This window comes from Polypterus senegalus, chromosome 3, assembly GCF_016835505.1.
Source record: "Polypterus senegalus isolate Bchr_013 chromosome 3, ASM1683550v1, whole genome shotgun sequence".
NCBI classification, from domain to species: domain Eukaryota; kingdom Metazoa; phylum Chordata; class Cladistia; order Polypteriformes; family Polypteridae; genus Polypterus; species Polypterus senegalus.
The window spans coordinates 92,365,852-92,386,964 of record NC_053156.1 but is presented as its reverse complement, the minus strand read 5'-3'; the positions used below and the strand labels follow the sequence as shown (position 1 = coordinate 92,386,964).

The 21,113-nt window shown below is 37.8% G+C and overlaps 1 protein-coding gene across 1 annotated transcript in view; it reads left to right on the top strand.

Annotated features, from left to right (window-relative positions):
* klhl32 (kelch-like family member 32) overlaps positions 1-10,548 on the top strand; it is a 380,777-nt gene extending 370,229 nt beyond the window's left edge. The window contains exons 10-11 of the mRNA XM_039747603.1: positions 583-677; positions 9,008-10,548. Coding sequence (XP_039603537.1) covers positions 583-677; positions 9,008-9,169 — 257 coding nt within the window. The 3' untranslated portion in view covers positions 9,170-10,548. The remainder of the gene's footprint in view (positions 1-582; positions 678-9,007) is intronic.
* Positions 10,549-21,113: the final 10,565 nt, after the last annotated feature.

The window sequence follows — 21,113 nt, the reverse complement described above, 5'->3', positions numbered from 1 at the left end:
TAATTACAGAAGGAGCCACTGATATGTCCTCTTCACTTTCTGTATACCAAAGAAGAGCAGCCAGCTGCTATATGTGGGATGAAGGTACATCAGAATCACAAGTCCATTGTCAACTTTCAGCACAGTACAAAAACAATGCTTTCTCTCAGCCAAGTGTCCACAAATAGGTGGGAAATTTCAAGAATGGCCACATAAGTGTTGCAAGTGAAGAACAATCACATCACAGGTCCTCATCCATTTCTGCCAACATTACACCATTGTTAACATGGCTACTTCCCTTTTTGATTTTATCAAAGACAGCAGCTTGCTGTTAGCTACTTTATGTGGATTTTCTGTAGCCCAAATCTAAGTGTCTACAAATTGGTTGAAAGGTTCAACAATGGCCACACGAGCAGCAAAAGGTGAGTTTACCCGTCCATATCCACTCCTGCTGACATTAATGAATGAGCCTGTGAAGTAGTTCTGACAAAATGTGACCACTGATGACATAATAGTCCATCTACAAATCAGTCTGAGGCCAGTTTATTAGATCATCCATGACATCCCGATAGTTATCTTCATATTTTAATTCTCTATTTCTAGGGCAAAATGAGTCAGGAGTTGCAGTTCACAATGGAAGAATCTATCTTGTAGGTGGATATTCAATATGGACAAATGAGCCATTAGCATGTATTCAGGTATGTGGAACTAACAGTTAACAATTTTAAGTTGCTGATTATATGTTTGGTTTAAAAGGAAACAGGTGATTTGGAAATGTAATTTGAGGTGTAAATCTATTGAAAATTAACCTTTAGCCTGGTTGCATTTTAACTATGGCAAGAAAAGTACTCATTTATTCATTACTAGCAAAATACCTGCGCTTCGCAGCGGTGAAGTACTGCCTTAAAATTTTTATTAAGAAGAAAAGTAAACCTTTTTAAACTGAGGAAAAATATACCAATAATTATTTGTTAAGGATCTCTTTGTATACCACGTTGTCAGTTCGGCCCTCCGGTTGTAATATGACCAAGCTGTGTGCTGAGCTTACTTTTGAGCATGCAACGTACAGTTGGCCATGTGAAAAGCAATCTTGCCTCAAATCAATGCCAACCTTTTTTCAACCTATGAACTTGTGGATTTTCCTGCAAGTATTTAGTGACAGCGTCACAAAGTTGTTTCCGTCTAGCTGCATCAGAAAATGTACCACGACGTCTGACACGCCTTCTTTTTACTGTTTTCTCACAGCTTGGATTGCTGCTGTCATAATCGGTTTGAGTTTCATGGTTTGTTTCAATTACGTTAGTATTTGCAGGGCTTGTTGTGTTGAAGTGACATTCGGCATCTATCAAGTGTTGTAAGCATATAACCGGCTTCATCGATAACTTCGCATCCAGCTTTTTAGAGTTGAAACACTCATAAACATCAAAGTGTCCACTACTCAAATCGTCACCTGTGAATCTAAGATGTTTAAGAGGCATTGGCGGTTGTCCAAAGGTGTAAAATATTTGCGACACCCGAACAATTCAGTGAAAGCCATCAACTCACATGCAAAACCATAGGTGAAGGGCTTAAGCATTTCACTCTTCTAGTGCTCCTGTGTAGTATAATTATCTCCTGTACCGTCATCAGTCCACACCTTGAACCTGTACCAGTCATTCAATACATAAGACACAATGTTCCTCCGGATATCAAGAGTGAGCCTGATATGGCCGTGCAATATGTAACAAAGAGAATGGAAAAGGCAGGCGGCATCTCCGGGCATGGAAACCACTCGGTAAGTGACAGTTCTTTGATCGATGGTGATCACCTCGATAGACATGTTAATGGGGGTACGATTGGAACGATAAAGGAAATGGATACCAGAACAATGTAAACTAAGTCTAAAATACCAACACAATAACTATAATCATAATAAACGAACAATACAACAGCGGAGAAGCCATAGATTAAATAAAAAGACTGCAGTTATCAGCAGGGAGACGTGAATACCGTGGCGAAGCAAGGAAGGGAATGAAGAAATCGGAGCGACGGCTGGCCTTATATAGGCAGGCAGCCAACTACATGGGAGGCGTTGGGATGGGGGACCCAACAACGCCTCACATGGTGACCGAGCTGCAGGCTATGGATGTATATATCCACGTAAGTAGGATTCAGTTAGTGTTGGGAACCCACATACCAAATTTCTTGAAGATGGGCCCATAAGTAACAAACACCGTTGGAAAGTTCAATATGGTGGCCTACAGTGGCATCATACCACCGAAATAAGTACGTACATCGGTTTCAGTTAGCGCAGGGAAGCCGCCTACCAAATTTCATGAAGATGGGGCCATAAAAAAGAAAGTTTAACATGGCGGACGTTGTCGACCATTATGACCGTTAAGCGTAGAATTTCGAAATGAAACCTGCTTACTTTTGTAAGTAAGTTGTAAGGAATGAGCCTACCAAATTTCAACCACCTACCTACACGGGAAGTTGGAGAATTAGTAATAAGTGAGTCAGTGAGTGAGTGAGTCAGTCAGTCAGTGAGGGCTTTGCCTTTTATTAGTATAGATTTAAACACTTTACCTGAATGTGGTCAAGTGAGAGGACTGCAAAAGCTAACTCTGAGCAGGGAGCCAGTCCATCACAGGGCACTCTCAATTGCACCACAAAAATTTGGAGTCACCAATTAAATTTAGATAGGCATGTTTGGTGATAAGGGAGGAGAAACAGAATAATGTAATGTTCTAAAACCCACTTAATCCTATTCAGGGCCACTTAGAGCAGGAGCCAGCAGCACCGGGCACAACACAGCAAACAGGCCCTGACAAGGCGCCAGTCTATCGCAGAGTACTAACAGCAAATGTATGGGCAAGGAAAACAGCAACCAAGCCAGGAATTGAACTCAGGATTGTGTAGCTTTGGTTTTATGCTTGGGCTTGTTGTCTTGCTGGAGATCAAATCTTCTCCCAAGGTGTAGGTTTCTTGTGTACTATATAAGATCTTCCACTAGGATTTCCCAGTGTTTTGCTCTATTTATTTTATCCTCACAAACCTTCCAGGGCCTGCTGCAGAAAAGCATCCTGACATCATGCTGTGGCCTCCAGCGTGCTTCATGATGATGTGCATTTGACAAGGTGCAATGGCGTTTAGTCTGATGGCCATCAAGCTCAATTTCCAGCTAACTTCAGAGACTCCCATGTGCCTTCTGCCAAGTTGTCATATGCATTTTTTTTAACATTAGCTTTTTTTCTCTTTGCCGCTCTCCCCTAAAGTCTGCAAAGTGTCTGCAATCTCAGCCACTGTAGTTTTTTGCAAGTCATCCATTAACCTGAGTTCGATATGTCCTGGATGTGAGACACAATCTGGTGTAGACAAGGAGAAAACCTCCAAACTCCACATGGTAATTTGGGACACAGGGATGCAGAACATGGTTAGGTCATACATAGACTGATTTTAAATTCTATTACTTCAATTGCCACTGCCTAAAATTATTTCTCAAAATCAAATTATGACTACGATTTATGTGATGTATTTCAAAATATTGCAGTAAAAAATGACCACATTATTATTATATAGAGTATCATGGAAAAGTATTTAATCTTACCTGATTTCTTCTCTTATTGCAAATTTTTAAATGTTTTCCTTGTTTTCAACCAAATTTTATTTGGTAAACAGTACCTGCGTGAATAACACTTAAACACCAAAAATGTATTTATCTAATCGACAAAATTCCCCAACACCAACTGGCACTGCATGGAAAATGTCAGCTGATTGAACATTGCTATTGAACATTGCTGTCAGAGTCAAATTACCAGCCAAGGATTTAACAAGCACGTAATGCAGCCATCAAAGGAAATTCATGAAGAGACCAGAGACAAGCTGGGTACAATCCAATTTCTAAGACTCTGTGACTCCACCAAACTAGAGTGACAGCCAAATGGAAACATTTCAAAAGTGGAGTATCTTCCAAGGAGGAGGCAGAAGAGAGTAAAATTATCCAGAATGTCACAAAGGACTGTAAAACATCCAGAGAAAATGCAGCCTTCTCTTTCTTCAGCAAAGGTCAGAGTTCATGATTCCAAAATCAGAAGGACACTGGGTAAGAGTGGACTTCTCTGGAGAACAGGAAGACAGAAATCACTGTTATCTAAGAAATAAAGAATTGCTTGTCTCCCATTACACACAAAAAAAAAAACATCTGGATGATTGCCAGTATTTTTGGAAGAAATCTATATGGAGAGATGAGGAAAAAAAATATTTTGTGGGACTTATGTCCAGCATACATCAAACACATCATTCCAGGAACGTGAAACACCAATGTTGAGATACAGGAAGAGTTTGGTTGCAGTCGCTCCAGCTAAAGGTGGTGCAAACATTACGTAAGTAAGAGGGGACAACTATTTTTTTACACAATGCTAGTTGGTGTTGGATTTTTTTGTTCATTTAATAAAACAATATAAGTAAAAAAAGTGTTATTTGCTCACACCAGGTTTGGTGGAAGACCTGAAAACATTCAGTGTAAATAAATTTGTATAATACAGGAAATCAGGAAGAGTCAAATATTTTTTCACAGCACTGCACACTTGAGAAATAGAAAAAAAGCACTGGAATCACAAATTGAAAGGAAAAAAGAAGAAGCTTTTAACTGGTCTAATGGGCCCTTTGCACATCCACACTAGCGATTCAAAGTCTCCACCAGCCTTGCTCTGGGAGGTACGATGCTCTAATCTCAGAGGATGGATCGCTCACTTTCAAGCCCGAGACATTCAGATGTGCATCTGGTCACCGCCAGAGGTAATTGTCAGAATAAAGGAACCTTTAAAGTGGGTAGCAAAATAATTAGAGCTTGGGCTAAAATTGATTTCCTTCCTCAACACCCACAGGTTTTTCTGCAATGTCAGTTACTGGCTGTAGCAGATGGTGTTCGTTTAGGATTTTTTCTTTATACACAAAGAAAACAATAACAAACAACAGGCATGCAAATTTTAAAGTATCTACGAAAAAATAAAAATACTAGTTATTCTGCATTGCAATCAGGAAAGGAAAAGTATGGTGAGAAAATAATCAGACATTAAAAAAGATTTTTAAAAACACTGCATAATATTCAAATAACTAATGACATTAGAGTAAAACAGATGAAAAAAGAGGCCTTTTGTTTTTTTGTTTAAAGTTTAAGAGACCACTTAAGTATGTGAACATAAATGTTCCCGTATTATGGTGATAACAATTTGTATAAAAGTTATTCTGAGCATCAATGTAACATTTTTTTGTAAATGTTTTAGTAAATGACCAAAAATAGGTCTTTACATTATAACAGGTAGGTAATTTTAAAACTGATGTTTGCACGTTATCCTGGCATCATTTTGATTTTACTTTCGTAACCTTAAGCTAAGTTAGTTAGTTTAGCTACTGACTGTGAAATTATTATTGTGATGGTCTGGAATTACATCCAGGACTGGCTTCTGTCTTACTCTTGATGTTTCTGAGATAAAGCCCTAGCTCTTAGCATTCCTGAGATTTAAAAAATAAGAAAGGAAGATAAGTAAAAGGGCAAGTTCAACAGGGGTACTGGGCATTATTAATAATCGTTTACGCTGTATGCTTTGGCTGATGCTGCAGCTTTTTTTCAAGCTTTTGACAAATGACACCTTTAGGGACATTCTTGAACTTTATTTTAGTTTACACATATTATATTCTGATTCTTCCCTGGATTTGAATAACCAAGTAGATCATGTTCAAGATGTGTTGGATAGGCTAGAGAAACAAACATTTATTTACAAAATTAGAGAACTGCAAATTTCATAAATTCTCATTTTTTGGCTATTATCCTCCATAACTTCTTTCTCTCCTAACACTCGGCTGGTTAAATTTTTTTCCTGATCATTTGCCAAATAAAGTTTTTGAATGGATTCTTAATCTTATTCATTTCTGGTTATGTTGGTGTTGAATTCTTTGCTTAAGGAAAAACTTTGTAGCCACTTGTAAAGATTTTTTTTTCTCAAAATAAGAACTCTTGGCTTTCTGGGTGATTTATTACAATCTTTTCCTTACCCATTTATAAACTTTGGGAGAACATTTCTTTGAATTTTATTTCAGATTTGCCCCTTACCATTACCATTTTAGTTACAGTTTACCATTTTTCCAAAGTATGTATTTTATTCTTTTGAAAGAACTAGTAAGTATTAAAGAAACTTGGAAAATCTCTGTTAAAGCAATTGCTTGATCTCTCAAAAATCTATTGTTTCTGACTGACAAAAACAGATGGCGTCACGTCCTCCACGGCAGTATTAGCATTACAGCATGCGCATCTGCCTGGCATCCCCTTTTTTCAAAGGGGTCCTCAATTTGTTTTTATGTTTCTTACAATATTTTTGAGCTCAGCAGAGGATCCACTTGAATTTCAATTCTACATACCACTCAAAATCTAACAGTCAATGTGAAAGTCTTAATGAGATTTGATACTTGCACTACCATAAATTCTTCTTCTTTGATTGGATAAATCTTCTGCCATTTTCAAAACTATCTGCAGATTTTGTTTGTTCCTCCTCCATGGTTATGGCTTCAGCTGAGTATTTTTATATGTATTCATCCACACTTTTAGAAATTTTCCTTTGCTGAATCATCTGTTTCCAATTTATCTGAGTATCTTGACATTTTTAAGCAGAATGGTTCTCAATGAAGAGAACGAGTTGACTGCAGAACCTCTTCCAAATGTTTAGCTGCTCATAAACACCTTGTTTTAAGGTTGGGCAGAAGGTGTGACTCTCAGAACAGTTCCATCTCATAAACTGTATATTGGACTTTATAAGATTAATAAAAGAAAGGTCAAGTGCCTTTTAAAATGCCATTATAGTGTGTCTCCTTCAACATTTCAAGACTGAAGCCTATTCCTGTTAGTCTATTGTATGCCAAACCTTTTCCTTCTCCTCCTGTGGAGGTTAAAAGTGACTTTGAAATGGAGGGTCAATTCATTTTGGATTCTAGGTATAGAAGAGCTCAAGCACAATATCTTGTGCATTGCCTCGTTTTGGTCCAACCTGGGTACTGGCTTGTCACACTCCACACTTACTGCCAGTTTTTTACAGATGTTTCCCTTTGAAGCATGATGGGTGAATTCAGAACCCAGACATTAGGACATTTTTTAAGCTTTATATTTATTTATTTGTGGTCTTTAACTGTTGTACCATCTTGAATTTTAACAGGTGCTGTGATTTTGTGCTTTTTTAGTGTACCTTCACAGTAGCACCTCCTGGTTATGTTTTAACACAATAAAAATAATGATATGGCGTGCTCGGTATCCTGGTTTTGGAATAAATCTTGTAGGAGACACACAAGATGGACGAGTGGCCCAGCTAGGATTCCAGAAGATCCCTTACCTGGACAGGCGTCTTGACCGGACGTGGACTTTATACCTTCCCTGGCCACGACAGAAGAAGACAGGGAAGGACTGTCCCTGGAGGATGTTTGTTCCCCCCAGGTGCTAGTTGGCAGCAGCCCTCCGTGATGACACCCATTCAGGAACCAGCAGGGAATGCTGGGAGTTGTAGTCCGGGTGCTGGGGTCCGTGGGTGCCAAAAATGAACACTGCAGGGAGATGTGCTCCCTAAAATACAGAACTTCCATATAACCTGGAAGTGCTTCCCTTTGGGCAAGTGGCCCCTTAATAAAAGAGACCTACCTCACTTCCTTACCCATGTGAGTCAGAGCTGGGAGGATGTGGAGCAACAATCGACTGGAGTAGGGCAGTGGAGTGTTGAGAAAAGAGAGAGTATTGTGCTTTTGTTTTGCAACTTTGGAATTAAACTACTTGAACCCGGGACTCTTTGTGTGTTCGGGGTTTGGGGATCGCTGACAGCCCAGTTTCTTTCACAATCTACAAATGTTATTTACTTCTTTTACTCTTTGAACTTATGACTTTTCTAGTGCATTTTGTCTAGTGTTTTATCATGTTAATATGGTAGTTTATTCATTCTTTTGCTTTTCAGCTACTCTTGTTCTGTCTTTGTAAAAACACATCCTTTCCTACTCTGCCTTTGAGGGACAACACGTTAATAAAAACTTCCTTTTTAGGACAGGCCTGTTTTCCATCTTTGCAGACATTACAATGTTCACTTTGATAGGTGTTTTATAAATAAAAAAACAGATTTTACAACCAGTTATAATGCCAGTCAGTCTTAGTTGAAGTTTCAGAGTTAGCACTGGGAACTTTAGTCTTGATCTAATGGCACAGGTTCTATCTGAGATCAGGCTCTGCTTTGCACCTGATGTGGTCAGGATAGGCTGTGGCTCTCCCAAACCTTTGAACTGGAGAAAAAAAAATGAATGAAAGCCATGACCTAATTTTTTTGCCTGATTCATTATAACGTCACCCCAGAAATATCCAGTGGGGCCTATTTATATTTTTAATTAATACATGTTTTTTATGGAGTGTGATTTATCACTCCAAGAAATGAGACAGAAGCATTTATTGAAAATAATTTACTTGACATACAAGAAATTCTGTGTAAGAGCTGTTGAAATGGTCTTAGATTTTGGAGTGGCTAACTGATTTGTACATTATAATTGCAATTAAGAGCTTGACTCACATGACCCAACTGTTGTTAATGTGATGATTACGGTGATCGCCGGTTTCATGCGGCACTTCAGACAACCAGAGCTGCTAACCCCTACAAAGACAAACACGCACAGAGCAGCTCCAAAAGGTTTTGTGGAGTGTAAACAAGGATACAAATGAATGAGTGCTGCTCTGTGTCCCCTAAGATAAACAATTTTACGGAGCAGACTGATTTTTTAAAATATGATTTAGAAGCATCATTGATAATGGAAGTTGCTTGATTAAGGAATGTTTTATTAATTTACTCACTTCTTTGACTCGCCCTTTTTTTTTGCTCATTTCTCATGTGTCTGAATGATCTTGCGCTGCCTTTGGTTTTACTGCTTTGAACTGTAATTTTTGAGCACTTTCTAACAGGTAAGCACATTAGGAATGTTTGCACATTGTTTAAGGGAGTCATTCTAACTGGTGTGTTCTGTTCTTGTCTCTCAGGTTCTGGATGCTAGCACAGAGGGAAAAGAAGAGGTGTTCTATGGACCAACTCTTCCATTTGCTTCCAATGGCATTGCAGCCTGCTTCCTCCCAGCTCCATATTTTTCTTGCCCCAACCTTCAGACCCTACAGGTTCCTCATCACAGAATTGGCACTGTGTAAAATGAAGCAGAAGTTCACTGTGCGTAATATTGAAAGATGATGCCTCTGTTTTACTCACAATGGCATAAGTACAAAAAAGTCAATCTGGTGAGACTGAAGTGTCAAGCAGCCACTGTAGCACAGAAAGTCATCTTACCAGTTCAGTGCGACGAATGTAAACAGTAGGTTGCACACTCTAGGTCGGAAGAAAAAGTTTCTTTCTTCACAAATAAATGAACATTTACTGGAAGGTTAATTTCTTAAACAAAAACAAAAAAATGTGGTGCAGCAAAAAAATAAAGCTGGGTTGAATTTGTAAACCAAAACATAACTTGTATATAATCCTGATCAATAAAGCTAGCAAATGTCTAAAATCAAGATAAATGAAGCATACAGCTCTTCACTGGAATTGAGAAAAGGAGCAAAACATTCATAATTGCATAAATGTACTCTTTCTGTTAGACTTGAAAATGATTTAATAAGCATCTCTCTGAAAAAGTGCTTAAAACACTGTAAAAATAGGCACAACTTTGGATCATACGGCTTTCCGGTGTACATCTCATTTTCTTAATCATCAGGGGGTCGGCTCATTCAAAAAGACGTGCCAAACCACTGCTGCACTGAATCCTTTTGCCTGCTACGTCATGTATAAGTATATCCATAAATATTAATGAATTCATTTTGCTCTGTATTTATGTCTGAAGAGAGAATGAGAGACACGCTATAGTGCAAATTTAATGCATTAAGCTTTTAGAGTGTGTATTACCAAGTGAACCACTGACAAAAACAGATGGCGTCACCTCCTCCATGGCAGTGTTAGCATTGCAGCATGCACAACTGCCTGGCATCCCCTTTTTTCACAATGCTTTCCAGTACAGCTCATTTTTTTGCTTGGCTGGGTTAAATGAAGTCATAACACAAATGTGATATTGTTAAAAGGATAAATTAATTTACTTTGGTACTTTGGTTGACTTGAAATGTGAAGTGTGCTGTCCTTTATATGCCTGGACCATTTGTCTTCTTTGTTCTGGCAATTTTGTGCCACATTACTGTAATATAACACCAGTTTAAGTTTTACAATGCAATATTAGTAAGAGTTTATATTAATGATGTTTTCCCATCAAACAGTAATTCTCAGCCTATTGTATCCTATACAGTACATTTGCTATTTTATTTTCGTCACCCTCTTTCCATTCCAGGGTCAATCACAAGCTGAGTATTATGGAACACAATCCTTGTTCAGATGTTTGGTTGGGCCAATTTAGAGCTGCAAGTTCACCTAACCTATGATAAGCATGCAAAGCGGACATTCAACATTTTTGACCAGCATCTACGTCAATTCCCAAGATATTTTATACCTTTTTTATTGCTATTTTTTATTTATCTTCCAAAATGTGGATTCTCAAAGTCACTTGAATTGTACAAATAATCTTGATTTAATTATGTTGCAGTCCTGTTTTTTTAATCGAGATAGCAATATCTTCTTTTGCTATCTGAGTCAATTTTTTTTGTACTATTATGACAAAGAAACGCATTCATATCTAAAATCTAGCAGTGATATTTGTCACAAACATTTCAAAATGTAAACAATGATAAAATATGGCTTGATAGTGAACTCCTAAAACTATTTATAAAAAGAAATCATTACAGTACTCTACTTATCAAAAATATTGTAGCCATGGGATGCAGTAAGATGCATTTCTAAGGTATGTAAAATCTGTTTTTTGCACTTGTCACATGAAATCACACCATGATTCTTCCCAGTTTGGACAAAGGTCCTCAGGAGCATCTTACCTTTCTTACACCAGGATAGAAGCTCTTTTATTAGTTCACGATGCAGAACAAGGAGCTGCTTTGGAGGGACTTTGTAATGCAGATATCACTGGTATCTGGCTGGCTATTGACATTTACAACAGTGCAAATGTTTGGACAGGGACAGATCCTGGTGTGATTCCATGAAAGAATACTTGGCGTAGTCATCAGAATTTTTACTGTGGACAGATGGAGTTTAGTGGCAGTTCTGTAAACACTGAGTTAAAGAAAGCTCGGCTAACATCACCATGAAAGGCTCCTTATTTACAGACAAACCCCAGTTAGCTCACAGCATAGAACATGGAGCTGCAGTTATCACAGTGCAAATGTCCTGACTAGGACGGCTCAAGGGGCAGGCAAAATAGCAGAGACTATGGCAGTGCCTCACAAGCAATCAACAAATAATAAACAAAAAATAAAAAACAGGTCATGTTAAGCACTACAGTCAGTCCATATGCCAAGAAAGGGTAAACTTGTGCTTTAATAAATAATAACCTTTGTCTGATTGTAAATGATGACATCCACAGAGTACGCCTCCAAAAATTTGTACAATTGTAAAGTAAGATCCAAATCAAATGCAGCGAAAGTTTTATATCATTAAAAAGTCACTGACAGCAGGATACTTTTAATTTACTGAGGAGTCAGATTTCCCAGACTTGTTTGCTTATGATTTGCACAATACCATCCCTGTAAAGCTCACCTCACATTCAGTCAGTTGTTAATTAGCAACTAATCTTTATTTGTTACGCGACTCTCACAAAAACAGAGATACAGTAAAGCTTTGGATCCAAAATGAATAGTTGAAGAGACATTCCTTACTAAAATTAATGTTTAGGAAATCCTATAAATTATCAGTAAGTAGGCAAAACAAATACAGGAGAAGACACAGCAAACAGGTTCTGTTTTGCCGGGGAAAAAAAATGAAAGAACTAGGAAGGAAAAAAATGAGGCTGTCTCCTGTTTGAGTATGGGCACAACATCTCATCTACATTGTGAGCAATGTTCTTTTTGCCAAGACAGCGGGGGAAGTATTGTCTGGAGGGGCATATCCACCCCTGGCAGGTCTCCTCATCAATATCCCCAATATCTGCAGTAGGGCTGGTGATCACACACCTTCCAACTACATGATGAGAACAATTCTTCAAATGGATTTTGGAATGGTATGGTTGGAGATACAGCAAGATAAATGATGGATGGTTCATGAACCAATTTTGGACCAGAACAGTGGGTGGAAAGTTACATTATCCCAGAATATGACAAACCTAGACAGATAAGGCCCATTCTCATGGTCACCAGAAATCAGTAAACTTCCTAGTGTGTCAAGGAATGTAATGATGTGCGCAGTATTATATGGGCCAGCAGATTTTGATAGTCTCCTTTGTCTTGTTCCATTTTCTTGTCCTTGTCCTCATCCTTATTTTATCCTCAGATTTCTTCCTCTACTTCCATAAGAAATATTTGCCTCCATTGTTATCCAAACCAAGAGAAAACAATATTTGGAACAGTCAGTGTATTTTACACCTACCCAGCATGATAGGTATAAGCCTACTTATAGTGCTCAGGCTTTGCTATCTAAGTGGGAAAAACTGAAAGTGATTCCACATTTGAGAAGTAGGTATAAGCAATTGGCCAATGAGTAGGCCATTTTGAATGGCAATGTTTTCCAAATTAAGATAAAGGAGATTTCAGCTTTGGTAGTTCTGTCTAATATGGAGAACTGTGTGTAGTGTTTTTACGAAATGTGCATTTTGAAATTGCAAACTGAGTGTTAAATTGAAAATGTGTTTACAGTTCTGCAGACTTGGTTAAACGATTTCATACAGTACACGAGTAAAGGGTTTCAGTAAATGTGCCTCAAGTGCCAGTTGATGACCACAAAAAAACTGTAGAAGGGGGAAATACTTGCATCATGGGCACTGCAGTCTGCTGCTTGTTTGTCAGTTAAACTGCTACTTTATAAAGCTGACGTTCAGTTAAAATATTCTGAAAGGAAAAATTCATTAGTTGATTACTTATATTCATGGAGCCACAGTTTCAGTACACAATGTCTCTATTCAAAACATCCAAGAATCACAAAAAAGAGTAGTTTACTTTTATTTGATTTACTGTACTCTTGAAACTAAGCTTGATGACAAAATAACAAATGGTAATTTTTTTACTGCATTTAATTCATCCATTTATACAGACACTTGGCTAAACCATATATAAATAAAATGCAGATAAATACAAATATAATGGCAGATACAACACATGAAATTTTGATTATCAATGTATCAGCATTTCTTCAACATTTTAAAAATTTTGCAAGTACTAGAAAGGTTAAAGCATTAAGTATAAGTGCACAAAATATTCATCTAAGTATGTTTGTATTTAAACATTTAGTGAATTTCAAAGCAAAAACAGTTCATGCAAAAACGTAGAGAAAAATTGATAAAACAAAATATAACTTCTTGCATATGATGTTTCAGTTTCAGGCTTATACATCCTAGTTTCTGTGTGTTTCGTTTTAGTTATTCATTAATATTAATGTGGCTAAGTACATTACTGTATCCATGCTTATGGCCAGAAAACTGCATACTCTGTGCCTTTCTATTTGTAAAGCGGTCCATTTTTCTATCGGAGTTTATTCTACAATGAAAACTAACATTCTATTCTAGTCTAGCAAATACCTACAGTATGTGAATTTAACATTAACTTTAACTTACTGCAATTGGCTCTTACAATAAGTATTGGCCTAGAAATTATGTATCAGTACAACATGTCATGCTGGGTATGTGTAAAATACACTGACTGTTCCAAATATTGTTAATTATTTTATTTTTTTATGGTTCATCATTAAAATTGCTGTAAACAAGTCTTAAAACATTCGTAAAAATGCATCCTATTTTAAAAGATCCAGAAATTTTCTGTTAGAAATTACAATACTTAAACTTCTAAAATATTAGCTTTGTCAAAAAGTGTCTTTTTAAACTCAATTATCTATATTATATTTCAAAAAATCTATTTATTTATTTTCCAAAAATACACAGTATCTTAAATTACACTTGTAAGTAAAAAATACACAAGAATTGAAAAAGGATTGGTACCCAGGTACCAAGTACGTAATGTGAGTAAGGACACTGTTGATGTAATTGCTATATAAGTTGTATAAAAATGAAGGTCTTTGTTTTTCAGAGAGTCAAAACTAACTAGTTATTAGTGAAACAAAATTGAGTTCACAACAAAACTTAGGCTATGTGCTACCTCTGATCCCAGATGAGCGGTGCAAAGTGAAACTGGCACATGAGGGCACAATAAACTGCCATGGAAGATCAGAGTGGTATTTGTGGGTGACCAAGAAAGGAGACTGGTTTCTGTTGCAGAATATCCACTCCATAAAAGCTTTTAAAAAAACAAACTAATTTTAGTGATTTTCAAATATTGCAATTTCAAACTTCCATGCAAAGTTTATTTTAGGAGCAATTTCATGAAACTTTGCACAAAAATTAAATATTGGTGTTTCAATAGTTAAAACAGATAACTAAGTGACGATCATTGTAAAGAGTTCGGGGGGAAGTGGGAGGCAGAATTTTTTGCAGAATTAAATATAACAAATGGAAAGTCACTAATCTTCATCCAGATTGCTGATTTTACTGCTCAAAGGGCAGTAGACAAACAGATGACACTCCAGTATCTTCTGCAACCCTTACCTGTTGGCAAGTCCCATTGGGCTTAGCATGTATATCCACAATATGACCACTTACATTGCACTTAAAAATCCAGCGTAGACCAGTGGACTCCCGAGACTTCTTTTAACACTGACATGTTAGTAAGCAGGTGCATGCCTGTCTGCCATGGACTGCTGGATGCTAAAGGTAAACAGCATGTCATTCCTTAACTCAAAAAAAGTACAAAGTGGGTACAGAAACTCATTGGACTAATGGAAGAAACCATGTTTTTGTTGTCAATGATCAGACTTGGCTGTTATACAATATGTGTTAATCAGTTATAGTCAAAGACAATTGCAAGGTTTATTTATTATTTGTAAGCAAAAAGCACCTGTTTTACTACCTCTTAAAATTGAGCTGTTTTTATTATTCATGTATTTGTTAAAACTGCAGTTGCTTATATTAAGTTGTTGAGGCAAGTGTCTTTTTGAGATTACAACCACATCTGTAATTTCAAAATGCTATCATATTTGCACTTAAAGGAACAAATGCTGTATAACCTTTATTACTATTTGCAGTTCAATGTTTATAATTTGCAATATTGTAAGAATGAATTGATATGAGCACAAGGTAGCTCTGCAGCTTCACATCTCCAGATTTGTGTGTCATCTGTCTGTGTGGAGTTTGCAGGTGTCCTCCCACAGCCCAATGTTAATCGATGACTTTAAATTGGCCCCCTGTGACTGAGGGGGCTTTGTTAAGGACTGGCACCCCTGCCACCCTGAATTTAACCTAGTAAATTCAATAAACGGCCGTGGTGTAATGGTTACTACTGCTAGTCCAGGGTTCCAGAGTCCTAGGTTCACATTCCAGCCGGGTCACAAACCTGTGAGGAGTGTGACATTCTTATGATGTCTGTATAGGCTTTCTTCGGATATTCTGGTCTCCTATCACTAAGTGTTTGGCTTAGGTGGCTTCATTAATCTCGCCAGTGTGTCCAGTGAAGGACTGGCATCCAATCCATGGAGTTGGATTCTGCTTTTCATCTGTTGCTGCTGTGTTAAGCTCTGTCACCCAGTTTTGAATAATACAGGTTCAGAAAGTTGAACAACAGGAATATGAAAAGAACATTTAAGTTTTGTTCCTCCTTTACCCCAATTGGTGATTGTTCCCCTCTCTTTATACATAGTTTTTATCCCAGTTTCATTAATCAGTGCCAATAGTCATTCGTGATGTATGTGGCAGCATCACTGGGATCTGAAGGCAGTGGTACAACTCACAGTCTTATAAACCATGGGCATGGAGGTTGAAAATTCCTTTATTTTATTACCCATTTCCCCCATCCTTGTGTTTAACTTGTGATCTACTCTAGCAGCACAGCTTCAAGGGACTTTTTTACATTAATGGGCAATCCTGGGTTTACTGTGTTTTATTTTGTTGAATAATTGAAATATTGAACGTCATGTGAATTTAAACAAAACGTACACCAAACGGTTTACTTTAATTTCTTCAATTTACAAGCCAGCTCCATGGTAGGTGGTGAACTTAGCTGACATGTGGAATGGCACAACTGTTTTTGTTGCATTGAAACATTTTAAAACTAATTTAATATGGTGGTACTTTAACTGGGGTGCAAAATAAGCAATATTTGAATATGCATCATGGTTTGTAAAAATGTTTAACAGGGTTTTAGAAGACAAAATAAGTACATCCATGTAAAGTTAAAAATATATATATAGTAAACTCTACTTACCAGACTATATCAGACTGGCTGGAAATTCCTCACATTCTGAAATGAGGAAACCCAACAGCAGACAAAAATGTGAACATGCAGTTCTTTATCACTTGATTATATTTTCAGCCATTCAAAGTGCAACTATTGGCTGGAACAGTCATTATAATGCACTGCCTTTTTACAGCTCAATTAAAATAAAGTTGGAATCATGAATTTTATATTTCTGTAATGCATTACTTTTATTTTATGCATGTTTAAATATGTATAGTTTTTAAATAATTTAGAAAAAAACTAAACTATTGGGTCTGGAGCCAGATCTGGGCACACACAGGTTGACCATCACTTTTGCAAGGTAAGGGGTAAGTGATGCGGAGGCAGTGATCACCTTAAGGCTTTTAAAGTGTACCCTGCAGTTGCAAACCTCTGGTCCTAGCATCAGGTGATGGGGCCTTAACAGATCTGTTACCTGCTGTAGGACTCAAGTCCTCATCCCTGACCTTGCTTAACCCTTCAATGAAACCCCTAGGGTGACATCCCCAAACCTAAACCTCTGATGCCAGGAAAATGTAAGCACCTAGGACAAAATAATATGATTAAAAACTTTTACCCTATTTATTAAAGCACAAAACAAAATGCAATAATGGAAATTAAATGAAGATTGCATTGTCATATTGTTTGCTTTAACTTGATTGCCTTTATAATATAGCGATAACTAACAAAGACAAATAATGGTCTTATAATATTTTAGCACTCTGGACACAAATTCTGCTCTTCTCTTCTGCCTTGAGGATGGACCTCACTACTCAGTCATATCTACTGTCTGTTTATCTTGTGTCTTGGAACAGCTTGCCCTGACACTCCCAGTTGCACACTTGCTCAAATCTATTCACTAATTTGTAAACTACCTTTAACCTTAAATGAGGTAATACTGTATACCTCCCTTTTCTCTCACTTTCACTTTAATAATATATAACACGGATATCCTTCATCTTCTTTCGGCTGATCCCGTTAGGAGTTGCCTTAGCATATTATCTTCTTCCATATCTTTCTGTCCTCTGCATCTTGCTCTGTTATGACTGTCACCTGCATGTCCTCTCTCACCACATCCATAAACCTTCGCTTAGGCCTTCCTCTTTTCATCTTGCAATCTCGCCTCTCTGACTTTGTCTCCCAACTGTCCAACTTGAGCTGACCCTCTAATGTACTCATTTCTAATCCTGTTCATCCTCATCACACCCAATGAAAATCCTAACATCTTTAACTCTGCCACCTCCAGCTCTGTCTCCTGCTTTCTGGTCAGTGCCACCGTCTCCAACCCATATACTGTAACATAGCTGGTCTCACTACCGTCCTGTAGACCTTCCCTTTCACTCTTGTTGATATCCGTCTGTCACAGATCACTCCTGACACTCTTCTCCACCCTACCTGCACTCTTTTTCACCTCTCTTCCACAATCCCCATTACTCTGTACTGTTGATCCCAAGTATTTAAACTCATCCACCTTCGCCAACTCTACTCCTTGCATCATAGATATCTAATTAACACTTTTTCATTTCATTTTTTTACTTCAGTTTTAGTTACGACCATAAAAAGCATATAATGCCTTGAAAGCCATGGCGATGTACAGCTCCCCAAACCTGGACATACAAGTGCAAAACAACACACAATTTATTTATCTTTCTTCCCCTGGGAAATGTCCTCCCCCGTTTCCCACCAATACAACACAACCCAAGCACAACAGCACCCAAATATTTCTCTTCTTCTCTCTCTTTCTCTTCTCTGCCGCCTGCACTCCTCTTCCAGGATCCTTTGTCGTCTGCCTCTGGGAGCACTCTAACCCTCTTCCTGCAGTACTCTCGAGTGTGGTGGAAGTGCTGCACTCCAGGGCTCCAGGACTGTCCAGGTGCCACAGGTCCCTGCAGGGTTGAGCTTCCAAGCTTCACGTCCATGGCCCCGATGCAATCCAGGGTGGTCACCCTCTCGTGTTATGTGGAAGGTATTGTCATGAACCTGTGCTCATCCCCAGGCCCTTCCATCACAGGGGCATCCTGGCCGAGCAAGTTCAAATCCCACCTCTTTGCTGCATGTTCTCTCCAATACCTTTTCCACTGGATGGACAGCATTCTTCTGACTCGCCCAAGATGTGGGTGTTAGACTTATTTATGACACTCCTTTGTCTCAGTCAGTGCGCCCAATGATGAACTGGAACTGGATGCTGGGTTGGCACTTTCCTTGTACCCGATGCTGTGGCACAAAACTGGATAAAATGGTTTTGAAAGTAAATGAAGGAACAGACATAGACAAGAACAGAACTTTACATTCATTGATTTGTTGAACACATATTGTGACATGGGCGGCATGGTGGCACAGTAGTAGCACTACTGCCTGGCAATAAGGAGACATAGGTTTGCTTCCCAGGTCCTCCCTGTGTAGAGTTTGCATGTTCTCCCCGTGTCTGTGTGGGTTTCCTCCGGGTACTCTGGTTTCCTCCCACAGTCCAAAGACATGCAGGTTAGGTGATTGGCGATTCTAAATTGTGCTTGGGGTGTGTGCCCTGCCCGGGTGTTTGTTTCCTGCCTTGAGCAACATGTTGGCAGGGATTGGCTCCAGCAGACTCCCATGACCCTGTAGTTAGGATATAGCGGGCTGGATAAAGGATGGATGGATATAGTGACATAGGGAGGACAAGAACAGAGAAGTGACACGAGACCAAAGTAAATGACTTCACACAAAAAATGTTTGTGTACTCAACTTTAAACCAAATGCGAAAGATTTTAAGACTAAAAAAAAAATTTAATGTCAAACCATATTAGAAACCCTGTAGTTTCTTTTCGAAGTAGAAAACCACATTCATTTCTCTCCTCGTACATAGACTAAACAAAGGGCTTAAATAACAGCTCTAAACTTTGACCCTTAAAGCAAAAAAAAAAATTACAAAAAAAAAACAAATTATAATTAGCTTAAACATACAAAAAATACAAAACAAATGCAAACAGTCAAACTACATCTCCACTAATTTTGTATTAACACACGCTCACCTGGGATCACTTTGGTTTGGCCTACTGTTCAGTTACTGCCTATGCAACTGAAGAACTGGAAAATAGGAAACAAAAACCGAAATTGATCAAAACTCACAATTTTACCCAAACTATTAATATAATATATACAATATTTAGTTTAATCGCTTATGTGCTTCAGAACAAATTATTTATCAGAAGCTGAGCATGAGTCGATGGTTGAAGTGGCTTCCTACTCTCAATATAAAGCCCTTCAAGGAGTGAGAACAGTGCTATACAAGTGAAATGAATTTATCCATCCATCCATTCATTTGCTAACCCGCTGAATCCGAATAGGGTCACGGGGGTCTGCTGGAGCCAATCCCAGCCAACACAGGGCACAAGGCAGGAACCAATCCTGGGCAGGGTGCCAACCCACCGCAGGAAAATGAATTTATTATTATTGTTATTATTATAAGGTGAAACAAAACTTAAACAGCCAAAATCAATCCATTTGCACACTATCTTACCCTTTACTGAATATTTATGGTATATGAGCACAAAAATAACTACAAAACTATAATATTCATCAATAGATAAGTGCAGTAGTTCTCCTTTGTGATGGGACTTTGTCACACATTTACCAGAATGAAGGGAGGTTTAGTTTTTACTTTTGGCTTGATTCATACAAGACTTGGTTCTTGGTTCATGTATGATTAGATTAATTAAAAGAAAAATGTGATTTAGTCAATCAAGAGTATGTACAATGAATGTCTGTTTTTCATGTTTTTTATTTGTTCAACTAAATAAGTGGTGATTTGAGGATGATGATAGAGTTAATGTACGCTGAGTGTCTAAATTTTACACTAATGATGAAATGTTGACAAATTAAAATGAAGCAAAATTATCCTTTAATTTCAATCAACTTAAGAGGTAATCTACTTTAGATCCACCTAAATGTCTCTTTTGAACATAAGTAATGTGCTGTGAATATGATGAACTTCATTCATTTCTTACATTTGGAGTTTGAAAATCATAAGCCAGGTGCTTTATTCAGTTGCAGTCACAGCGAGTCACACAGGTTTGACATGCATCCAGGCCCTCATGGAGAAGTAATATTAAAACAAATTTAACAAAATATAGCGTATGATTTTCATTTGGTTAACTTAGATGTGGAGTTTACAGTCATACAAAGTATCATTATCAAGTATTTACTTTCTGAATTTCCTATTATTTCATTTTTGACAATGAATGCTTTCAAGCCTTCACACAAAATTTGAAATTAGATGAAGAGCACCTGAATGAACAAATAATACCTATATTTTTTACACTAATATAATGAATAAGCTACACAAAAACGACTGGCCCTGTGCGAAAAAGTCATTACCTCCAGTTAAGTTAAATCCAATTAAAAAGATGATAATCAGAGTCAGTTGAGCGAACAGAGCCAGCCTTGCTCCATATAAACCTCTCGTACTTTGACCCATATGACTAGTTTCAGGGTGAGCAGTAGACAGATTCAACAAACACAGAAAAAAGAGTGTTTGTAAAGGACAGTTATCTAAGGCTCTTTGCCTAACCACAGTGAGAGCCATAATCTCCAAATGAAAAGTACTTGGAACAATATTGAATCTTCCCAGGAGTCGTCAAAGTCTCAAAGAACTTCAGTCTTTTTGTACCTCTCCATAAGTCAGTGTTCATGATGCCAGGCTCAGAAAGACACTTGGAGCAACAGGCTTCCCTAGTGAGTAATAAGGCAGAAAATATTACTAACC